We start from the raw sequence: 18,974 nt of genomic DNA on the forward strand, positions 1-18,974 counted from the left end.
GCTGTTGCATTATGTATTCATTTATTCACTCATTCATTTAGATGTTTCACTTTCACAGGGTTTTGATGCAGGCGTGGGTAGGTGGGGTGTTTGTGTTAAAAGTTTTAGCAATTTGTGAAATGTGTCAAAGCAATTGCAAACAAAACAAAAAAACACCAAAAAGTTATATATGCAGCTCTTTGATGTTCACCAATGTGTGACAGTTGCTCTTCAGCGCACCCCACCCAGTGGCCATAATGCTGTTGCATTATGTATTGATCACCAAGTGGCCTCTGTGTCAAGACGGCTTCACATGCACTGTGACATTTCTACGGTGGCCCTGAAGTGCAAAACACAAGAAAAATAATTTGAGAACACAAAAAATAATTTGAGAACACAAAAAATAAATTCCACAACACACACAACAATTCTCACTACGGAAATGACATCACTCATGAGAAGGCAGTCTGGAGCAGGAAGCGGAAGAGAAACAGCTGGAAATCGGTGAGGAGTTTGTTTTTAATGTGAAATTCGCTTATTATTGTAACACGTCACTCAACACATGCTGTCCAGCAGGACCGGAGCCTTTTACACACGGAGGGACAGCAAGTCTCATCACGGTGTTTCTCAACGCAGGTCATGTTTTGTCCAGGTTGGCTTGACCTCCACTAGCATGGCCTGAGACATGGTGCCCGCTGGGGCGGATCTCTGGGCTCTGAGTCCCGCAGTGCAGTGAGCGGGCAGCGCAGGCCAGGCTTTACTGTCTAGCTCATATTTAGGATGTGACTATATAATGTGGATATAACTTAGATAATAGCATTTCTACCAATTGTGATCATTACCGTATGTGTTAATTATTAATTTGTATGATTTTAGGTATGACCTGACTCAATTGGATATGATAAGGTAGTATTTCAGAAAAGGCTGCACCTTTGATGATATGATGTAATGTTGGATTTTCTAAAAGCACAGCATGGAGGATGAAGAACCTTTCTCTAATGAAGTGGAAAAGTCACTGAGAAGTAAAGCAAATATAAGCTTTATTATATTATAATGAAGGACGTCCAAATATAATAGAGGACGGTGTTTCAGGTGTTACGGCATAAACACCAGTTGCGTGTGAGGACAGAAGCTGTATCTGAAATGAGTACGTCCTGAACATCTGTCAGCAGAGGAGTCGCTTCTGTAGATCAGCTATCAGTCTATTGGGCCACATTATGTTTGTCACGTAGATGGAAACAACTAATTAAAACCTTATGGGTAAGTGGATGCATGAATGGATTTTTGAGAAAGATTTTATGATTAAACTGTTGTCCCACATAATCCAAAGCACACTGACCACTTTTCAAGTCACGTTTAAATATATAATCCTGGATGTCAAATTTTAGAATACAACGGTAAAGTTATAGCCAATACATGTATCCTTTTTGTTGTATATTCAAGAGATAAATATGATTACATTGTGCAGTAGTCGTGCACACAATTGTTATTAAAATGCATAAATGCATTTATATGAACTTTGGTACTGTAGATTACCCTTTCCTTGTTTTTGTACTTTTAAAATAAACTTTGCATATAATTTATTAAAATTCAAATACCTTTCACACAATATGTTTAAAACAATGTGTCATACAAGTGAGTTAGTTACTCAACATAAATGTCATCATATCTTCAGCACCCAGTTTTGGATGCAGCTCCTAGACTTGAAGGATGCAGGTTATTTCAATGGCAGCCATGAACAGGAGTGTTTTCTGTGCTTTGCTTTTGTTAACATCCTCCAAAAGGATTTAAATGAATACAAGCTGCTCTGCAACCAGTACAGAACTTGACCTTAGAGAATGTCAGCTTGTCCATCCGGAATTCCTAATGAGATACTTAACCTGCCACACAGGTCCAGTTTATTTTTTATAATACTTGACTAAACAAGTGGGGAAACTATTTCTAATATTAGCTTCTTATAACAAACCAACTGAAAACAAACTGCCATACCAATGTTCTGTTGTAGTTTTTTAAATATTAATAAGTACATCCAAATTTTGTTTTGTTACTTATTTTGTTTTAGCTTATATTTGAACATGGAATAGATTAATCTTGTGTAGCAGTGCAATTGTGCACGGGAACAGTGAATCATTGGTGTAATTGTAATATATTGTTTAGGTTTCAATTGAGGGATTGTGGCAGTGGAGTGTCTGAATAACAGCTTCAGCAACTTTCAGCTCACTGTGAAGAGATTTGCTTCTGTGGAGATTAAAACATTCTGAACTATTTGAACTTGGTAAAAGAAAAATAAAACACTTCCTAACTCCACTGACACGTGAATGTGCTCTTGACTTGTATTTGAAATTGAAAGAAATAGCAAATGTGTAAAGATTACATAGAAGCTATAGTTTCTAGGAATTAGTGTAAGGGCCATACTAACAGACAAGGGTTGAAAGAAAAAACAAACAAGCTTGTATCTCAATTACAAATTACAAGCATTTGCCATTTGCATGCTGTATTGGACAATATTTTAGTTTCAAATGCATTTAATTACTGTTCTAAACATTTGATAGGGTGGTGTTAAAATCTCATGGGACATGCCAGTCACACTTTACTAAACAAAATTATCACTTTTTGTTTATTTGAGTAGGAGAAATTCGATGCTTACAAAAACAAAAGGCAATAACATTCCGTTAAAGGGAGTGCTCCTAATCTCAGCCCGTTACCTGTATAAAAGACACCTGTCCACAGAAGCAATCAATCAATCAGATTCCAAACTCTCCACCATGGCCAAGACCAAAGAGCTGTCCAAGGATGTCAGGGACAAGATTGTAGACCTACACAAGGCTGGAATGGGCTACAAGACCATCGCCAAGCAGCTTGGTGAGAAGGTGACAACAGTTAGTGTGATTATTCGCAACTGGAAGAAACACAAAATAACTGTCAGTCTCCCTCGGTCTGGGGCTCCATGCAAGATCTCACCTCGTGGAGTTTCAACGATCATGAGAACGGTGAGGAATCAGCTCAGAACTACACGGGAGAATCTTGTTAATGATCTCAAGGCAGCTGGGATCATAGTCACCAAGAAAACAATTGGTAACACACTACGCCGTGAAGGACTGAAATCCTGCAGTGCCTGCAAGTTCCCCCTTCTCAAGAAAGCACATGTACAGGCCTGTCTGAAGTTTGCCACTGAACATCTGAATGATTCAGAGGAGAACTGGGTGAAAGTGTTGTGGTCAGATGAGACCAAAATCGAGCTCTTTGGCATCAACTCAACTCGCCGTGTTTGGAGGAGGAGGAATGACCCCAAGAACACCATCCCCACTGTCAAACATGGAGGTGGAAACATTATGCTTTGGGGGTGTTTTTCTGCTAAGGGGACAGGACAACAGCACCGCATCAAAGGGACGATGGACGGGGCCATGTACCGTCAAATCTTGGGTGAGAACCTCCTTCCCTCAGCCAGGGCATTGAAAATGGGTCGTGGATGGGTATTCCAGCATGACAATGACCCAAAACACACAGCCAAGGCAACAAAGGAGTGGCTCAAGAAGAAGCACATTAAGGTCCTGGAGTGGCCTAGCCAGTCTCCAGACCTTAATCCCATAGAAAATCTGTGGAGGGAGCTGAAGGTTCGAGTTGCCAAACGTCAGCCTCGCAACCTTAATGACTTGGAGAGGATCTGCAAAGAGGAGTGGGACAAAATCCCTCCTGAGATGTGTGCAAACCTGGTGGCCAACTACAAGAAACGTCTGACCTCTGTGATTGCCAACAAGGGTTTTGCCACTAAGTACTAAGTCGAAGGGGTCAAATACTTATTTCCCTCATTAACATGCAAATCAATGTATAACTTTTTTGAAATGTGTTTTTCTGGATTTTTTTGTTGTTATTCTGTCTCTCACTGTTAAAACTCAAATACCATTAAAATTATAGACTGATCATTTCTTTGTCAGTGGGCAAACACACAAAATCAGCAGAGGATCAAATACTTCTTTCCCTCACTGTAACGGCATTACTAGATTACTAAATTTATAAATATTCATGCCTTCTGTGCAGTTACTACAGTTTTACTCCACTCTGCAGTATTACAGATGTGTTTTATCAGCTGGTGAAACAGGCAGTGATGTCCAGAGCTGACAGCTGAGACAGAGCTCCTGGTCTACAGTCCACACTGCTGAGTTTACACCAGCGCCTGTGCGTCCCAGCGGCTGTCCTGTCTCCTGCACTAAGACCCACAACAACACCGCTCTCTCAGTCATCAATCAATGAAACAGGTCCCACAAATTCTGTTATTTTTAGTTATACAATTCTAGTTTCATTGCTGAGTATTTGTCCTATTGTAGCATTTTGTGAGGGGACCTAAAGTTTTTGTATCAAATACCTCTGGTTCTGTGTATCTTCAGGACTGTAGTAAACATGTTAATGACCATTTAATATATATAACAATATAAATAATGAAGCACTTCATGAAATAAAATTACTCTAAAATGGATACTGTTGCTGTGTGCAACTTCTCTTGTTCAGCAGGAAGTCTGAGAACAGGCTTGTCATTAGATACGGGGGAATTCAACAATAACACCTTCGTGTGCAGTGGCTCCAGATTTGCATGTTGTGTGTGTATGTGTGTGTGTTTGTTCATATGCTAATCTCATACGACAGAGAGAGAGTTTACTATTAGATCATCAGACTGCAGCACCTTCACCTCACAGCAGCGGACAGACAGACTGAGACAACATCGCTGCCCTGACAGGTAAGGGTTCACCATTGTCAGTAGTGCTACTAGTGCTAGAAACAGAAACACAGTCAGATATTCATAGCGTTCAGTCTCATATTGATAACATAACAGATATTACACTGAACAATACTAGCAGTAAATTTATATATATATATATATGAGAGAGAGAGAGATGGGGTAAATACAGGAGAAGAAAACAAATGATCGTAAACTTTATATATATATATATAATATACAGTGGGGGAAAAAAGTATTTGATCCCCTGCTGATTTTGTACGTTTGCCCACTGACAAAGAAATGATCAGTCTATAATTTTAATGGTAGGTGTATTTTAACAGTGAGAGACAGAATAACAACAAATTTCAAAAGGAATAGACTGATCATTTCTTTGTCAGTGAAGGGACTTCAGCCCATTCAATCCAGTGCAGCAGCTTGGTGTCCGTGTTCAACAGACTCACAGACGCCAGTGACCAACTAGCAGCGCTGAATCAGCAATGTTTACTGCACTCTATTAATTGATTTTATTCATGCATAGCTGCAAAATACATATCAATTATGAGCATTTGAATAATAAAACAATTCAATATACTATTTTCTCAACTGAAACAGACTTGTTTCTTTTTTGTGAGACAACAGCAACAACATCAATAATAATAATAAGATAATAATAATAATAATAATAATAATAATAATAATAATAATAATAATAATATGCAATATTAACTGAAGTGTATAAATATTTGATTGGCTCTTTTTAAATTCCCCTGGGTACAATAGGATACTTATATTCAACTCAAGAGAAGACCTGTGGAATTAACATAATACGTTTTGCAATTCCACTGACTGACTGAGCCACTGGCTGCCTGTCTGCTTGTCTAACCGGCCTCTCCTGTGTGTCCAGAGACAGAGCTGAGCCCAGAGAGAAGAGACCGTGCGTCTGTGTCTCCAGATACACCTGCTGCCATGGAGGGGAAGGGGTGGCTCGTCCTCCTGCTGACAGGTGAGCTCTGGATGTGTCTGCACTGATCCTTCTCCACAGCACAGCTGCTCTAATAATGCCCAAGCACTGCTATCAGGATTATTACAGCTCACTGCCTTCACTCGCTACAGCAACTGCAGCACAGTCCGTTGTTTCTCCTTGGAAAAGCAGTTGGGATTGCAGTACAAAAAAACAGACACATGCTGTCTGACTAGGTACAGCAGTATCAGCATTTATTAATGAGAAAAATAGATTAATGGAGTGTTTTAGGTTTGGGGGGGTAATGCCCCACAGTGCTGAGCGTTTTCGACTCAAACAAAACACCAACATAGACACATTGCCCAGACAGAGGGACCACATGTCGGCAGTCCTTCCAAGAGGAACATGCCAGGAGAGTCTCTTCAAGAAAGATGGTCAGGTGGTCAGGTGGTCTCAAATTTCACTTATAACTAAAACAATTGAGTTGTAGGTATAGGAATGGTTTTCATTAGAATAATTGATATCAGATAGTATATATCAGATTTGATAGTTATATCCTCTATTTCTAAATTTGAAATGTATACATTAAATGTATTAGCAAAACTACCATCAGTATTGCAATTAATTAGAGTAATTGATATGAGATTTTAAGAGACTTGCCCATCCTTTTTTTTATGATGCTCTGAGGAAGATGAAATGAGTCGAAATGCTTAAGCATCATATTGTTCATTATCTCTCAAATGTTTAATAAATCAAGAATGTTTTTACAACATCGGTGACTAGGGACTGTTTACAGGTGGGAGATGCTGTCTACTTTTCCCTTTAAGTGTTTTTTCCTCTAGAGGGTGATCTATTTTCATATTTTCATATATAGTATATGAAAATAGATCACCCTCTAGAGGAAAAAACACTTAAAGGGAAAAGTAGACAGCATCTCCCACCTGTCAGGTGGGATCAGGGGAGGCTCCTCAGTGGATTATTCTATTCCCTCAGAGGAAATTGATACATTTCATAATAATGATACTTTAAATGAAAGTTTGATGGCACTTTAACAAATACATTCATGTCACAAAATGATAGTCGCACTAACGGGCAAAGTGAAATTAAAAAAGAGGTGGTGAAAGAATAGTGCATTTTTGTTTTTTACAATTTTATACTTTTTTAAATAATTATATATATATATATATATATATATATACACAATCGGGTTACAAATTAAAGGAAAAAACAACATCAGGTGTCTCAGTAAGGTGTTGGGTGCCACGAGCCACCAGAACAGCTTCAATATTCTTGGCACAGATTCTATGAGTCTCTGGACTCTACTGGAGGGATGAACACCAGTCTTCCAAAAGATATTCCCTCATTTGGGGTTTTGATGATGGTGGTGGAGAGCCTTGTCTAACACGTTGGTCCAGAATCTCCCATAGGTATTCAATTTGATTGATATGTGGTCACTGCGAATGCTATAGCATATGATTCACAAAATTTTCATACTCATCAAATCATTCAGTGAGCCCTCATGCCCTGTGGATGGGGCACTGTCATCCTGGAAGAGACCACTCCTATCAGGATAGAAATGTGTCACCATAGGATAAAGGTGATGACTCAGAATAACTTTGTAATGATTTGCAGTGACACTTCCCTCTAAGGGGACAAGTGGACCCAAACCATGCCAAAAAATGCCTCCGACCCCCCTCACTGTAGGGGTCAAATAGTCAGGCCTGCACCGTTTCCTTGTGTCGCCACACTTGGTGCACTCACCCACTTGTCACGAATATGGTGGAGGATGACTCATCTGACCATATCACTTTTTTCCATATCTCTGTAGGCCAGTGCCTATGGTACTCTAATAATAACCGTCTTTCATAGTCACTTAGATCATTTACTCTTACCATCTCTGCCCACCCTCAGAGCCTTGGTGGGAAATATAGATTGGAAGAGGAGCTGTGTTTTTGTATCCTATTGGGAGTAATAAGAATAGTGTAGAAAGCATTTGAATATACTTGAATATGACAGATAGTCCTCTTCATAGAAATGCACACAGGAATATTGTAACACTAGACTTCTGTGTAACTATGCAAAACAAAAAAGCGCTTGTTCACATAGCACGCATATATGCTGCTCTTGCTGCCTCTGTCTGCAGTGCTGAAGTCCCTGCCCAGTGGAGAGAGGATTGTAAACAATCATATCCTGACAGAAAGACAACAACACTTCCAGTGTTATTGTTCCTCACAGAGATGTAGCAGTGTGACTAGTATCCCCTCTATATTCATCAGACGATCCTGTTGATATTTACTTAAATACTTAGACTTATGTACATTATTTTGTCTCTGCATCTATTCCTTTGGATTAAAATTGCTGTGTAAAAATATGTGCACCAACGAGGTTAAGTGCTTTAAGACAAGGACAACATAGGGTAGGGACTGTTTGTGAACCTGTACTCTTTGTTTTTATTGTTTATTTTCTCCTGTAGATAAAATAAGCTATGCGTTTCCTTTAATGTGAAATAATAATCATAATAATAATCTGTGAGCAAATGCATTCTACATGTGTATCTGAGCAGTATGGGTATAATCATGTAAGATACATTATATTGATATGATAACTTAATAGTATATGATGCTACACTCGGTTTCGTTTTATTTTGCAAATGAGTTATTGTGTGAAGTGGTTTAGAAAAGGAAATCTCTGTTAAAGAAGTTCAGTCTGAATTCAGCTAAACTGAAATGCCTACATTTACCTATTTCTAAACTCGTTTTATTAGTAGGTTTTATTGATTAGTGATTTGAAATTGTGACTCTATACACTCTCTGATAGTTATACAGGGGAAAGACAGCTATTCTACCATCTAATGCTGGGAACCCAGGTCTGTTTCTGGTTGTTTACAAGTTATGGTAGAGGGACATCATAGCACTGTTATTCAGTACACCTGTTCTGTCCTGAACTTCACAGAGTATCGTACAGATCCCTACATGTGATCTAAATTCATCCTCTTTGTGTTTCTGCTCCCAGTGCTCTGTCCTCTTGGATCCTGCCACTTCAGACAATTCTACTTTATTAACAAGACCCTGAACTGGACTGAAGCCCAGATGTACTGCAGAGACAATTACACTGACCTGGCCTCCATTGACAATGCACAAGAACTAGACCAGCTCCTCAATGTCACACACAGTCCTGGCACAGAGACAGCCTGGATCGGGCTGCGCCGAGACTGCAGAGAGAACTGGCAGTGGTCTGACGGAGAAGAGCTGAGATTCACTCACTGGAAGAGTCACCTGCCCTGCGCTGCTCTCAACACAGAGGGAAGCTGGGAGAACAGAAGCTGCCAGGAGACAAACTACTTCATCTGTGAGACACAAGGTAGGGCCACACTGGGCGCAAGTGAATATACAAATGTATAAAATAGACGAACAGACAATAATAAATATGAATTCCTGTTCCCTGATTAAGATTATTGGATTCAACTATTATGTATTTATTTGCAGATTCACAATAGATATACAGACAGAACATTAAAAAAATCTAATTTCCTGCTCGCTGACTTTGGATTCACTTTCACAATGTTTATATCAATATTGAACAGTAATATTATGAAACATGTATTCATTCATTTTTGCAATGTTTTCAATTTAATTAGGAACATGCTTTCCAAATAAGAGCATCGCATTAGTAAGCTGCAGTTGTCATTAAGGTAATGTATTGTGTGTGTACTAATAAGTGAAACAAAGGGAATAATGATTAACTGCTGATACGCACTGCACAGTGATGTACACAATTTGTCTTTTCAGAGAAACAAAAGACCAGTAAGACGTACATCCTTGTGATGCAGGACCAGAGCTTCAATGCAGCTCAGAGACACTGCAGAGAGATGTGCACAGAGCTGCTCAGAATAGAGGCAGATCAGGAGTATAAAGATGTAAAGCAGGCAGCACAGAATCACACTGTGTGGATCGCTCTGTTCCAGGACGGCTGGCACTGGTCTGATGGGAATCACTCTTGGTATCGTAACTGGCAGAGTGGGGAGCCTAATAATGCAGGCAGTTCGAATTGTGTGGAGATATATTTACAGGATACAGCTGGTCCTGAGAGACACAGAGGCAGATGGAACGATGCTGGATGTAATGGCATTAAACCTTTCTTCTGCTGTAATGGTGAGTCTCAGATATGTGTGAAGGCTGGACAGTGTGTTTATTTGCCTCACTGAGAGTTCACATTCAGTTTAATTCAAACGTGATATTGTGCAGCATAGTTCAGTGCAATTACCAAACAACAAGATTCAGTTTATTACACAGTCCTGACTCAAGGAATTAAAAATTCTTGTCAAAATGGATTTAAAGGGATAATCAATTAAAAATACCTTTCTAAGGGATTGACAGGGTTTGAGGGAATTATAAGGCAACTAAACAGATAAATAACAAGGCAATCAGGAACAGTAGCCACAGCTGTGTTCAATAATAGCACAAGTGGCCGAGGCTTTCAGATCATTATTGTCTATGTGAGAGCAGTTCTGATGTCCCGCAGTGCACCTGGAGATCACAGCCAGAGTCCCAGACCAGGATGGGCCGCTTCAGCACTGAGGGCACAGATCTGTAGGATTGCCCAGAGTAGCCGAACAGCAGAAGCAGCTCTCAGTAGGGATTGCGGGCAGTTCCCTCTCTATTCCTGTTCACATTTGTATAGGATGTGGATTGTTAAACAACTACTAACTTTATGTAGTCAATTAGTTAAGGGTAAACTAATCAAACTAGTCAACTACTCTGGATTGGTGCTTAAAAAAATATATATAAATAAAACGCATTATTTCACAATTTTATTTTGTATTTCTTTGATGTATGGAGATTAATAATGCTAAGTAAAATCTCTTTACCAAAAATGATGACTTCCATTTTGATAATTAAACTGGACTGGCTGGACATAGTGAAAAGCAACAAATACAACACATAAAGAAAACCAAATGCATTGCTGTTAAACCCTGGTCTTTAGAATTATTTAACCTATGATGATGATTATTTATTAATATTCATATTACTGATTTACTTAAAAAAAAAAAAAAACATTTGTTCAAACAATGCCTAATGTGTATGTTCAATTGCATAGCTCGCCGTGGAAAATAACAAAATACATAAAGATATACCATCATAAGTTATTTCCTTTCACAACAAAAACAGTATTACATTGCTGGCATTGTCATGAACCACACAGAAAATGTGTCACTTACCAGACTGCAGTACCACTAGTTTGACTTTCAGCTGACAGGTTGAAGCAGTGTTTTCCTTTGTGGTGCTCTTTCATGATGTGCTTTCATTGTATTTTACCACTTTCTGAAACTGTGAATTCAGGGTTGTCTTGGTTTTTCTTTTAAATCCACACTAAACCAGGATCGCTTTGGATCAGTGGAATTCTGCATATCTGTGCAGAACTACGGAAATCTGCGCTTCTTTTGATGTTGACATAATATCCGCTACTTTAGCAAATAGTGTGAATGGACATTTCTGGTTAGTCGAGTACAAGCACTGAGGTCGACAACACCTGTAATTAGTCGACAACTCAACTAGTTGACTTTTTGGTGCTACCCTACCAGTCACAAGTGTGAAATAATCAGTATTCACTTGATGTGAAACTAATCTCATGTGATTAAATTAGTAGAATTTGAAATCTGAGCTTCTGTTGAGTTCCACACTGAGTGTGAAACAGAGAGAGCGTTACCTGGGATTCCTCCGCAATCAGAGAACAATTGTTAGAACTGAGAACAGCAGGGCTGGAGTCAGGATTGCAGCTGGATTAGGGGACCAGCTCTGTAATTTATGTCTTTAACTGTTTCACAGCTACCGTAGAGGAATGGTCACCTGAAAAGTACAGATTTATACAATTTCATTTGAGCTGGGAAGCGGCTCGGAATTACTGCAGAGCAAATCACTCAGACTTGGTCACAGTGTACAATAAAGAGCAGCAGGACCGGCTTCTATCACTGACAAATAATACTAAAGAAACTGGAGCCTGGATTGGGCTGGGTCCCAAATCAGAGAGCGCCTCCAAAGGGCAGACTGTGGGCTACTCCAACTGGACACAAGGGCATCTGTGTGTGACCCTGGACTCAGAGGGACAATGGGAAGAGAGATACTGCGGGGAGAGCAACTACTTCTTGTGTAACACCTCAGGTAGACACAGATCTCTTCATTATATAGTAAATGTCATATAACTACCTGTAGAAAGTGAAGCAGATAAAGGTGAGTGTTTGTCTCACAGTAGTCTAGGTGTCATGCGGGTACTGAGATAAAGTGTTTTCATCACAATGTATTCAAAAGCACAGAAAGCATTTGTGTTCCAGATCAACAGAGAATCAATCTGGTATAAAGACTCACCAACTTCTATCACATCGCATAGTAATGAGCCATAAGCAGATACATAGATCAATAAATTAGCCAATTTCTCAGATGTAGTGAATCATGTACAAGCAAATCATAAAAAAAATTAATGGTTGAACTATATAAATATCTAATTGATTTCATGTTTCACCAGTTTTTTATCAATCATTAAACTAATTTTACAAAATCAAAAATAGGTGTTTCTTTCAGAGGGAGCAACACATTTAAAAAAAATGAAAAATAGATACAATGCAAGTAGGGTCATTTTGCTTCTTTTTTGTTTGGCTTGTGTTTTCAACTTCATATAAATACACACTTCAATGGAAGCTTTGATTTCAGTGATAAAGAGTTTTTTAGGAGCCTAACATTGAAATCATGTGGCTGTAAGTCTCTTTGTGAGATGATATGGCTCTCACTACATTACTTTTTCACTTGAATTTTTAACAATGAAAGCATAATCTGAAAGAAGATTGTTAAATGAATATAGCAGTGCGGGAATAACCACCAGACATGGTCTGTTTCTCAGATTGCCTTAACATCACCCTGATTCGGGAATACAAGACCTGGCCTCAGGCACAGAAACACTGCAGAGAGAATCACACAGAGCTGCTCAGTGTGAGGAGCCAGAGTGAGAATGATGAGATCGCAAATATGATCGCAAGTGAGACAGTGCAGGGTGTCAAGGTGTGGCTGGGTCTGTACAACAAGCCGTGGAAGTGGTCAGCCCAGGGGACGGCTCACTTCAGGAACTGGGCGGAAGGGAAGCCAGGTGGAGAGGAGTGTGTGGGAGTGATGGTGAATGGGACACTGAGAGGACAATGGACCGATGCCAACTGCACTGAGGAAAGACCGTTCATATGTCACTATGGTATGGACTAATTCTTGCCTTTTGTTCTGAAGGAGCACATTCTAACAAAATGCTTCCCCTTCCTCTCTCTGTGTTTGTGTAGCTCAAGGACTGAACAGACAATGAAGGGCTCAGATAAGGGTTGAGTGGCTCTCATCACATACGTTGTTCTCATTGTATTAATTTTCCTTGAATGATTACATTTTTTGTCTTGGGAAAATGAATAATGATTATAGAAATACCCTTTCTCTCCTTCAGACACCAGAGAGCTGATTCTGGTCAATGAGTCAAAGACTTGGTTTGATGCCTTGACCCACTGCCAGTCTAACCAGTCTGAGCTGGCTGAAATCCGCTCCTTCAAAGAGCAGAGGTATGCTGTGGAAGTGGCCAGCAGTAGCCAGGACTCCCAGGTCTGGCTGGGCCTGAGACAGAGCCGGATCTGGGGATTCTGGTTCTGGGTGAGCGGAGAGACTCTGACCTATGGGAACTGGAGTGGTGGGGAGGCACCCCAAGACGTACAGGACAAGCACTGTGCTGCCCTGGATACAGAGACAGGCTCCTGGAGTGACCGAGACTGTGAGGACAAGCTCAGGTTCATCTGTGAGAGAGGTACTGAACTGGCTCCTCAGGGTTAAAGTGTTCATAATACTTGGGATTTAATGAAGGGTACAATTATATACTATTTATGTCATGAATATGATGGTATTCATGCATTCAAAACTTCAAGCCTTCAGAACAATTACTGGCATGAGTTATTGGTGACATCATCATACCGTTATTCAATAGGGTACATTTTGCAGATGATTTGTAAACATATCAATGGATATATAACTATGTATATATAATCTGTGTAAAAACACCTTCTGTAGTTGTGTTGTCCTCTTCACAGCTGAGGTTATAGCTTTAAATAACGATCCTGTAGAGGCTTTCGTCCAGTTTAACACTTGTATTGTTTCTTCAATACAGAAAGTTTAACCAGCACACAGGGATCTCAGTTTTTATCAAATGTCAAGCGCTCACAGAAGAAGTCTGTTTACTCTGCATGTGCCTGGAGGTGCTGTGTGTCCAGAGCTCCTCCTGACTCTGTGTCTTTGTCCCTCAGAGTGAGCAGAGCGCCCCCTGTGGGTCACAGAGCAGCTGAAACGCAACTGCAAGAGCGCCGGCCTGGAATCACTGCGGAGAACAACTAGAATCAGACTGACCCACTTCACCCTGCAACTGACCTTAATCAATAGTTATCTGTTATGTAACCCAGGCTGTTTTGTTCTGACCTCCAAGGGTAAGAAAAAAGTTAAACAGTGATTTCCAGTAAATGTATCGGCTTTGCCTAATGGCTTCATGTGAAGCATTTTATATCATACATTTTGATCAGTGTGGAATTTGATCTTTCACTCGTGTAGAACTCATGTCACAGGCATGATCTTTGTATGTGAACCGGATATTTTACTTAGAAAGATAATTGAATTTTTGGCTGTTTTCTTTCCCCAATTTATCTCCCATTTCTTTTATTTAGTTTTAATTTCTTCTCAGTGATGTCAACTCTCTCTGTGTGTGTTCCCTCCAATGTTTATAAAGCATCCCAGTTAACGAAGTAACATTGTGGCAACATTGTAAAATAAATGAAATGATCACATAAATATAACGTTTTCTTACTAGATATACAAACTTGTAGAATCCAGGTGATGTGTTCAAGAGACTGTAGTAACGTGTATAAAATTACGTGTATATACAGGTAATCTGCGAATATTGCTGTAGTTATGTTCCTGGAAATCACTATGTTGAGTGAAATCGCTTTATTAGAAACACATTCCCATAGAAACCTGTGTAAATGTCCAGGTTATGTTCCTGAAATATCAGTCAAGTACACAATACACAAAGTTAATATTAGCATTATTAACACAAAGTTAATATTAAAAAGTAAATTAGAATCACAGTTTGCACGCGGAGCCACAATAATTGTATTTCACTTGATGGTTAAGGCTATATAAAGAGATCAAAATATGCCCTGGAGTTGTTTCTGGGGGATATAATTTGGCTAAAATGAACCAAACGATAATGGCAGTTTTGGAGCAGGTACTACTGTGGCCTTGAAGTGAAAAACACAAAAGCAAAAAGAAACACGCAATTGCAAAAAGAAAAACACAAATGCAAACGGAGAAACACAAAAACAAAAAGCACCACGCAAATGCAAAAGGAAGAACAGAAATGCAAGAAGAGAAACACAAAAACAAAAAGCAGAACACACATGCAAAAGGAAGAACAGAAATACAAAAACAAAAAGCAGAAGGCAAAAGCAAAAGCAAGAACACAAATGCAAAAAGAAAAACGCAAAACGTGAAACAGAAACAAAAAGCTTTAGATTGCGTCATCTAAAGTCCTACCAATAGAAACATTTCCCGCCTCTTCATCCCGCACCTGTTCTGCGCAGCGACGCCTGCAGGCCTGACGCGCTGCTATTGGTCGCGTCTCCAGCGCAGAGCAATTTTACTTGATTACTGTACTTAAGTATTATTTTTGGGAATTTTTACTTTACTTGAGTACAATTAAAAATCAATACTTTTACTTAATTACATTTTTTGTAAAGTACTTTTTACTCCTTACAATTTAATTTACAGTCAAGAAGTACTTATTTTTTGGAGATCACTTCATTCTTTTTTCCCTTGCTATTACCAAACCAATTGAATTGCGCTGATGCCCAGTTTAATTTAAATGTTATTTATTCTGCCAATGAGATTCGTTTTCGCATTCCATGAAATTGGTCAGACATGTTCATTGGTCCTTTGGAAGTGACGTCATGTCACATCTATTACCACAATGCACAGCTTGACCTGGAAATTAGAGAAATTATAACAGTTAATTAGTGGAAGAAAATGGAGGAAGAACATGATTCAGCTGCGAGCACAGTCCAAAAATCAGCCAGAGGATCAATTCTTTTATTTTAGTGGTATTAATAAGGATTCATACAAGATGAAATGTGTCCTTTGTCTCCCGCTTAATAAGGAAATATCAGCCTTCAAAGTTCGCCATCAAACCTAAGGAAGCATATTGAGGTAAGTACTTTAAGTGTTTTGTTTTACTGATAGTTTTTTTTGTTTGTTTGTTTGCATGTTTTGACCTTGACGCAGCGCACCTTTTATATGTGTAGTAGGCCTATTTTCACCAATGCATGCGATTGACAATATAATACTCACGTAATAAAATGTTAGGAATGCATTTGTAATCGTCTGTAAATTATTTGCTATGGTAACTTTAGTAGCTCCACGGGAAATTTGGCGCCTGTAGCAGTATTGCTTTGAATCATCATAGTGATATATAGTATTCATGCAGCAGGTTCTAGTTATCCCTCAGTGTTTCTTGAAAGAAAAGTCTCATATCATATGTGGCTTGGAAATGCTGTTAGAATTTATGCTAAAGATTTTAGACATTTAGATGTAGATAACTGCACGTAAATGTAGTTAATGACAAAACCCATAAAATGTGTTCCCAGAAGCCCCTCAACCAAATCTTTCTCTGTGTCTGCTCACTCTGCTTGTAGGCATGGACTACATCAGACTGCATCTCGAGCCTTTGGACCACAATAAGGAATTGGCCAACAGTTCATCTGAAGATGAATATTTTTTCGCTTCTTTGAAACCGACAACACATGAAGCCAGCAAAGAGTTGGATGGATATCTGGCCTGTGTTTCAGACACCAGGGAGTCTCTGCTCACATTCCCTGCTATTTGCAGGCTCTCTATCAAGACTAATACACCTCTTCCTGCATCGGCTGCCTGTGAGAGGCTTTTCAGCACTGCCGGATTGCTTTTCAGCCCCAAAAGAGCTAGGCTTCACACTCACAATTTTGAAAATCAGCTTCTGCTTAAGTTAAATGTGAGGTTTTACAACTTTGAGTAGCATGTTGCATACTGGCATTAGATGGTAGTCTAATAGTTTGATAACTAAATACAAACAGTTCTAAAGCAGGATAAAACCTTGTATGTGGTTCATTCACTTCATGTTTTAAGAGATTAAAAGCTTAAACAAGAATCTCTAGATTTCATTCTTGCTGTTACTTTTACTTCTTTAATACTCAAGTACAATTTTAATGTGGTACTTTTTTACTTTTACTCAAGCACAAATCTGGCCAGATACTTTTAATTGAGTAAAATTTTTCCTCAGTACTTGTACTTCCACTTGAGTAACAATTTTGAGTACTTTATACACCTCTGCATTTAATACATATGAGCACAGTGTTCACTGTAAACACTGCAGGGAAGGAACACACACATAATTGGTGCAATGAATGAGAGTTAAGCTCTATGTTTACACACTGTTTATTTCTGATATTAAAAGTGATTTGGTCCCAAAGCTGGTATTTTTCAATTCTGTATTAACAAATATAGGTCTTGGTCGACATATGAAATTAGCGTACAGGACCCACATCTGTTGCTCTATACAGTGCACCGCCACTTCTAATTATACTTCCCTGTAAAGAGTTTACAGTCAATAGAGTCATTATTTGTATTTTGTGTTTTTAATAAATGAAGCGAGCATGACATTCAAAATAATTGTAATTTCATGAGCATCTGATTTCCGGCTCTGCATCCACACTTACACTTTAAACCGAGCGCTTCACCAGCGCAGAGCAGCGAGCAGAGACGCGACCAATAGCAGCACGTCAGGCCTGCGGGCGTCGCTGCGCAGAACAGGTGCGGGATGAAGAGGCGGGAAACGTTTCTATTGGCAGGACTCTAGATGACGCAATCTAAAGCTTTTTGTTTTTGTGTTTGTCATTTTGCATTTGTGTTCTTGCTTTTACTTTTGCGTTCTGCTTTTTGTTTTTGTGTTTCTCTGTTTGCATTTGTGTTTTTCTTTTTGCATTTGTGTTTCTCGTTTTGCAGTTGCGTTTTTCTTTTTTTTTTGTGTTTTGCACTTCAGGGCCACTGTAAGGTACCCCTCCGCGCTGCTGGGAGTTGTGTACGAACAGCCCTATAGGGATTATGAGCAGTAAAGTATAAAATGCATTATTCGTGGACTACCTGCAACTATATTCCAGGAAAGATACAGACAAGTACAAAATACAGGAAATCAAATGTACTAATCACATTAGACAACATGCTGAGTGATAGCATTGTGGCTGGTATACTGAACTGGCAGAAATTGACCTATGAAATGTGCAGACAATCTTACTGTGCAATGATCGGCAACATTAACAACATATGTCATAGGCCTACATTTCAAAACCAAACTACAACCTCAAACACAATGTTGCCAGACCATAATGTGTGCATCTCTCTTAATTAAGATTTTGTTTGAGGGGGAAAAAAAGTTACTTTTGGTGTAGGGACTACAAACTGTCATTTCTATATGTCATTAATCACCTGTATACTATATCATTCATAGTTTAAAACATTATTGTTAATCTGACTTTTCCTCCACAATTTAATAAAAGAGCTTTGAGTCATTTTAGTTGTTGACTTTCTTGCATTTTTGTGATACTGAGAGTATTTTCTCCTCCATCATTAAAATCTGCATTTACAGTAGATGTATATTCCTTTCAAATGCAAAGACAATAACCAGTGTCCTTGCTGCACACGGAGACAAAAGCAGACTCAGAGTGACGTGCGAGAGTCAGTCAATGGGACAGCCAATGAGAAGAGACCTCAGACTCTGCTCAGCCAAGGGGAGGGGAGGATTATATTAAGTTATCTTATTGTATGGATGTTGTCTGTTATGGTGTGTCTGTGTTATGTATTAGTGTGTGTGCGTGTATAATGTGTGCTTCAGGTAATTTTCAAAATGTAGCAGTGAGAGGAAAAGCCTAGGCACTGCACAGAGTGAGAAGCAGAGCATTATCTGGGAAGAAAATACTAAAATATTTGGAAAATAAAAATTCAACATGTTTAAACTGTTTTGAATGTTGAGTTTCTCTCAAGTACAAACAGGAACAAACAAGCTGTGCAATAAAAGCTGTAATCAGCAGCAGAGAGAGAAACCCCTCTTTGTTCAGTACAGGTGCTGATTTGCATACCTGTGTAAAGAGAGACACAGGGAGTAAATGATTAGAGACAGAGCAGAGAGTCAACCCCATACTGCGGGACACACGGACAAATAGAGACAACGGTATGT

The 18,974-nt window shown here is 39.2% G+C and overlaps 1 protein-coding gene across 1 annotated transcript; it reads left to right on the forward strand.

Annotated features, from left to right (window-relative positions):
* Positions 1-4,049: 4,049 nt before the first annotated feature.
* Positions 4,050-17,502, forward strand: LOC136771867 (C-type mannose receptor 2). Its single transcript, XM_066724415.1, has 9 exons — positions 4,050-4,235; positions 4,621-4,711; positions 5,598-5,696; positions 8,667-9,014; positions 9,443-9,805; positions 11,480-11,812; positions 12,546-12,887; positions 13,125-13,475; positions 13,969-17,502. The coding sequence occupies exons 3-9, from the start codon at positions 5,660-5,662 to the stop codon at positions 13,971-13,973; spliced, it is 1,779 nt and encodes a 592-aa protein (XP_066580512.1). The 5' UTR covers positions 4,050-4,235; positions 4,621-4,711; positions 5,598-5,659; the 3' UTR covers positions 13,974-17,502.
* The last annotated feature ends 1,472 nt before the right edge of the window (positions 17,503-18,974 follow it).

Source organism: Amia ocellicauda, chromosome 15, assembly GCF_036373705.1.
Source record: "Amia ocellicauda isolate fAmiCal2 chromosome 15, fAmiCal2.hap1, whole genome shotgun sequence".
Classification (NCBI taxonomy): domain Eukaryota; kingdom Metazoa; phylum Chordata; class Actinopteri; order Amiiformes; family Amiidae; genus Amia; species Amia ocellicauda.

What these genes read in the sequence shown, in the direction of transcription:
- LOC136771867 (XM_066724415.1), top strand. Translation starts at nt 5,660, where the DNA reads ATGGAGGGGAAGGGGTGGCTCGTCCTCCTGCTGACAG. An exon ending in CTTCATCTGTGAGACACAAG is followed by an intron (nt 9,015 to 9,442) that starts GTAGGGCCACAC and finishes TTGTCTTTTCAG; the next exon opens with AGAAACAAAAGACCAGTAAG. An exon ending in ACCGTTCATATGTCACTATG is followed by an intron (nt 12,888 to 13,124) that starts GTATGGACTAAT and finishes TCTCTCCTTCAG; the next exon opens with ACACCAGAGAGCTGATTCTG.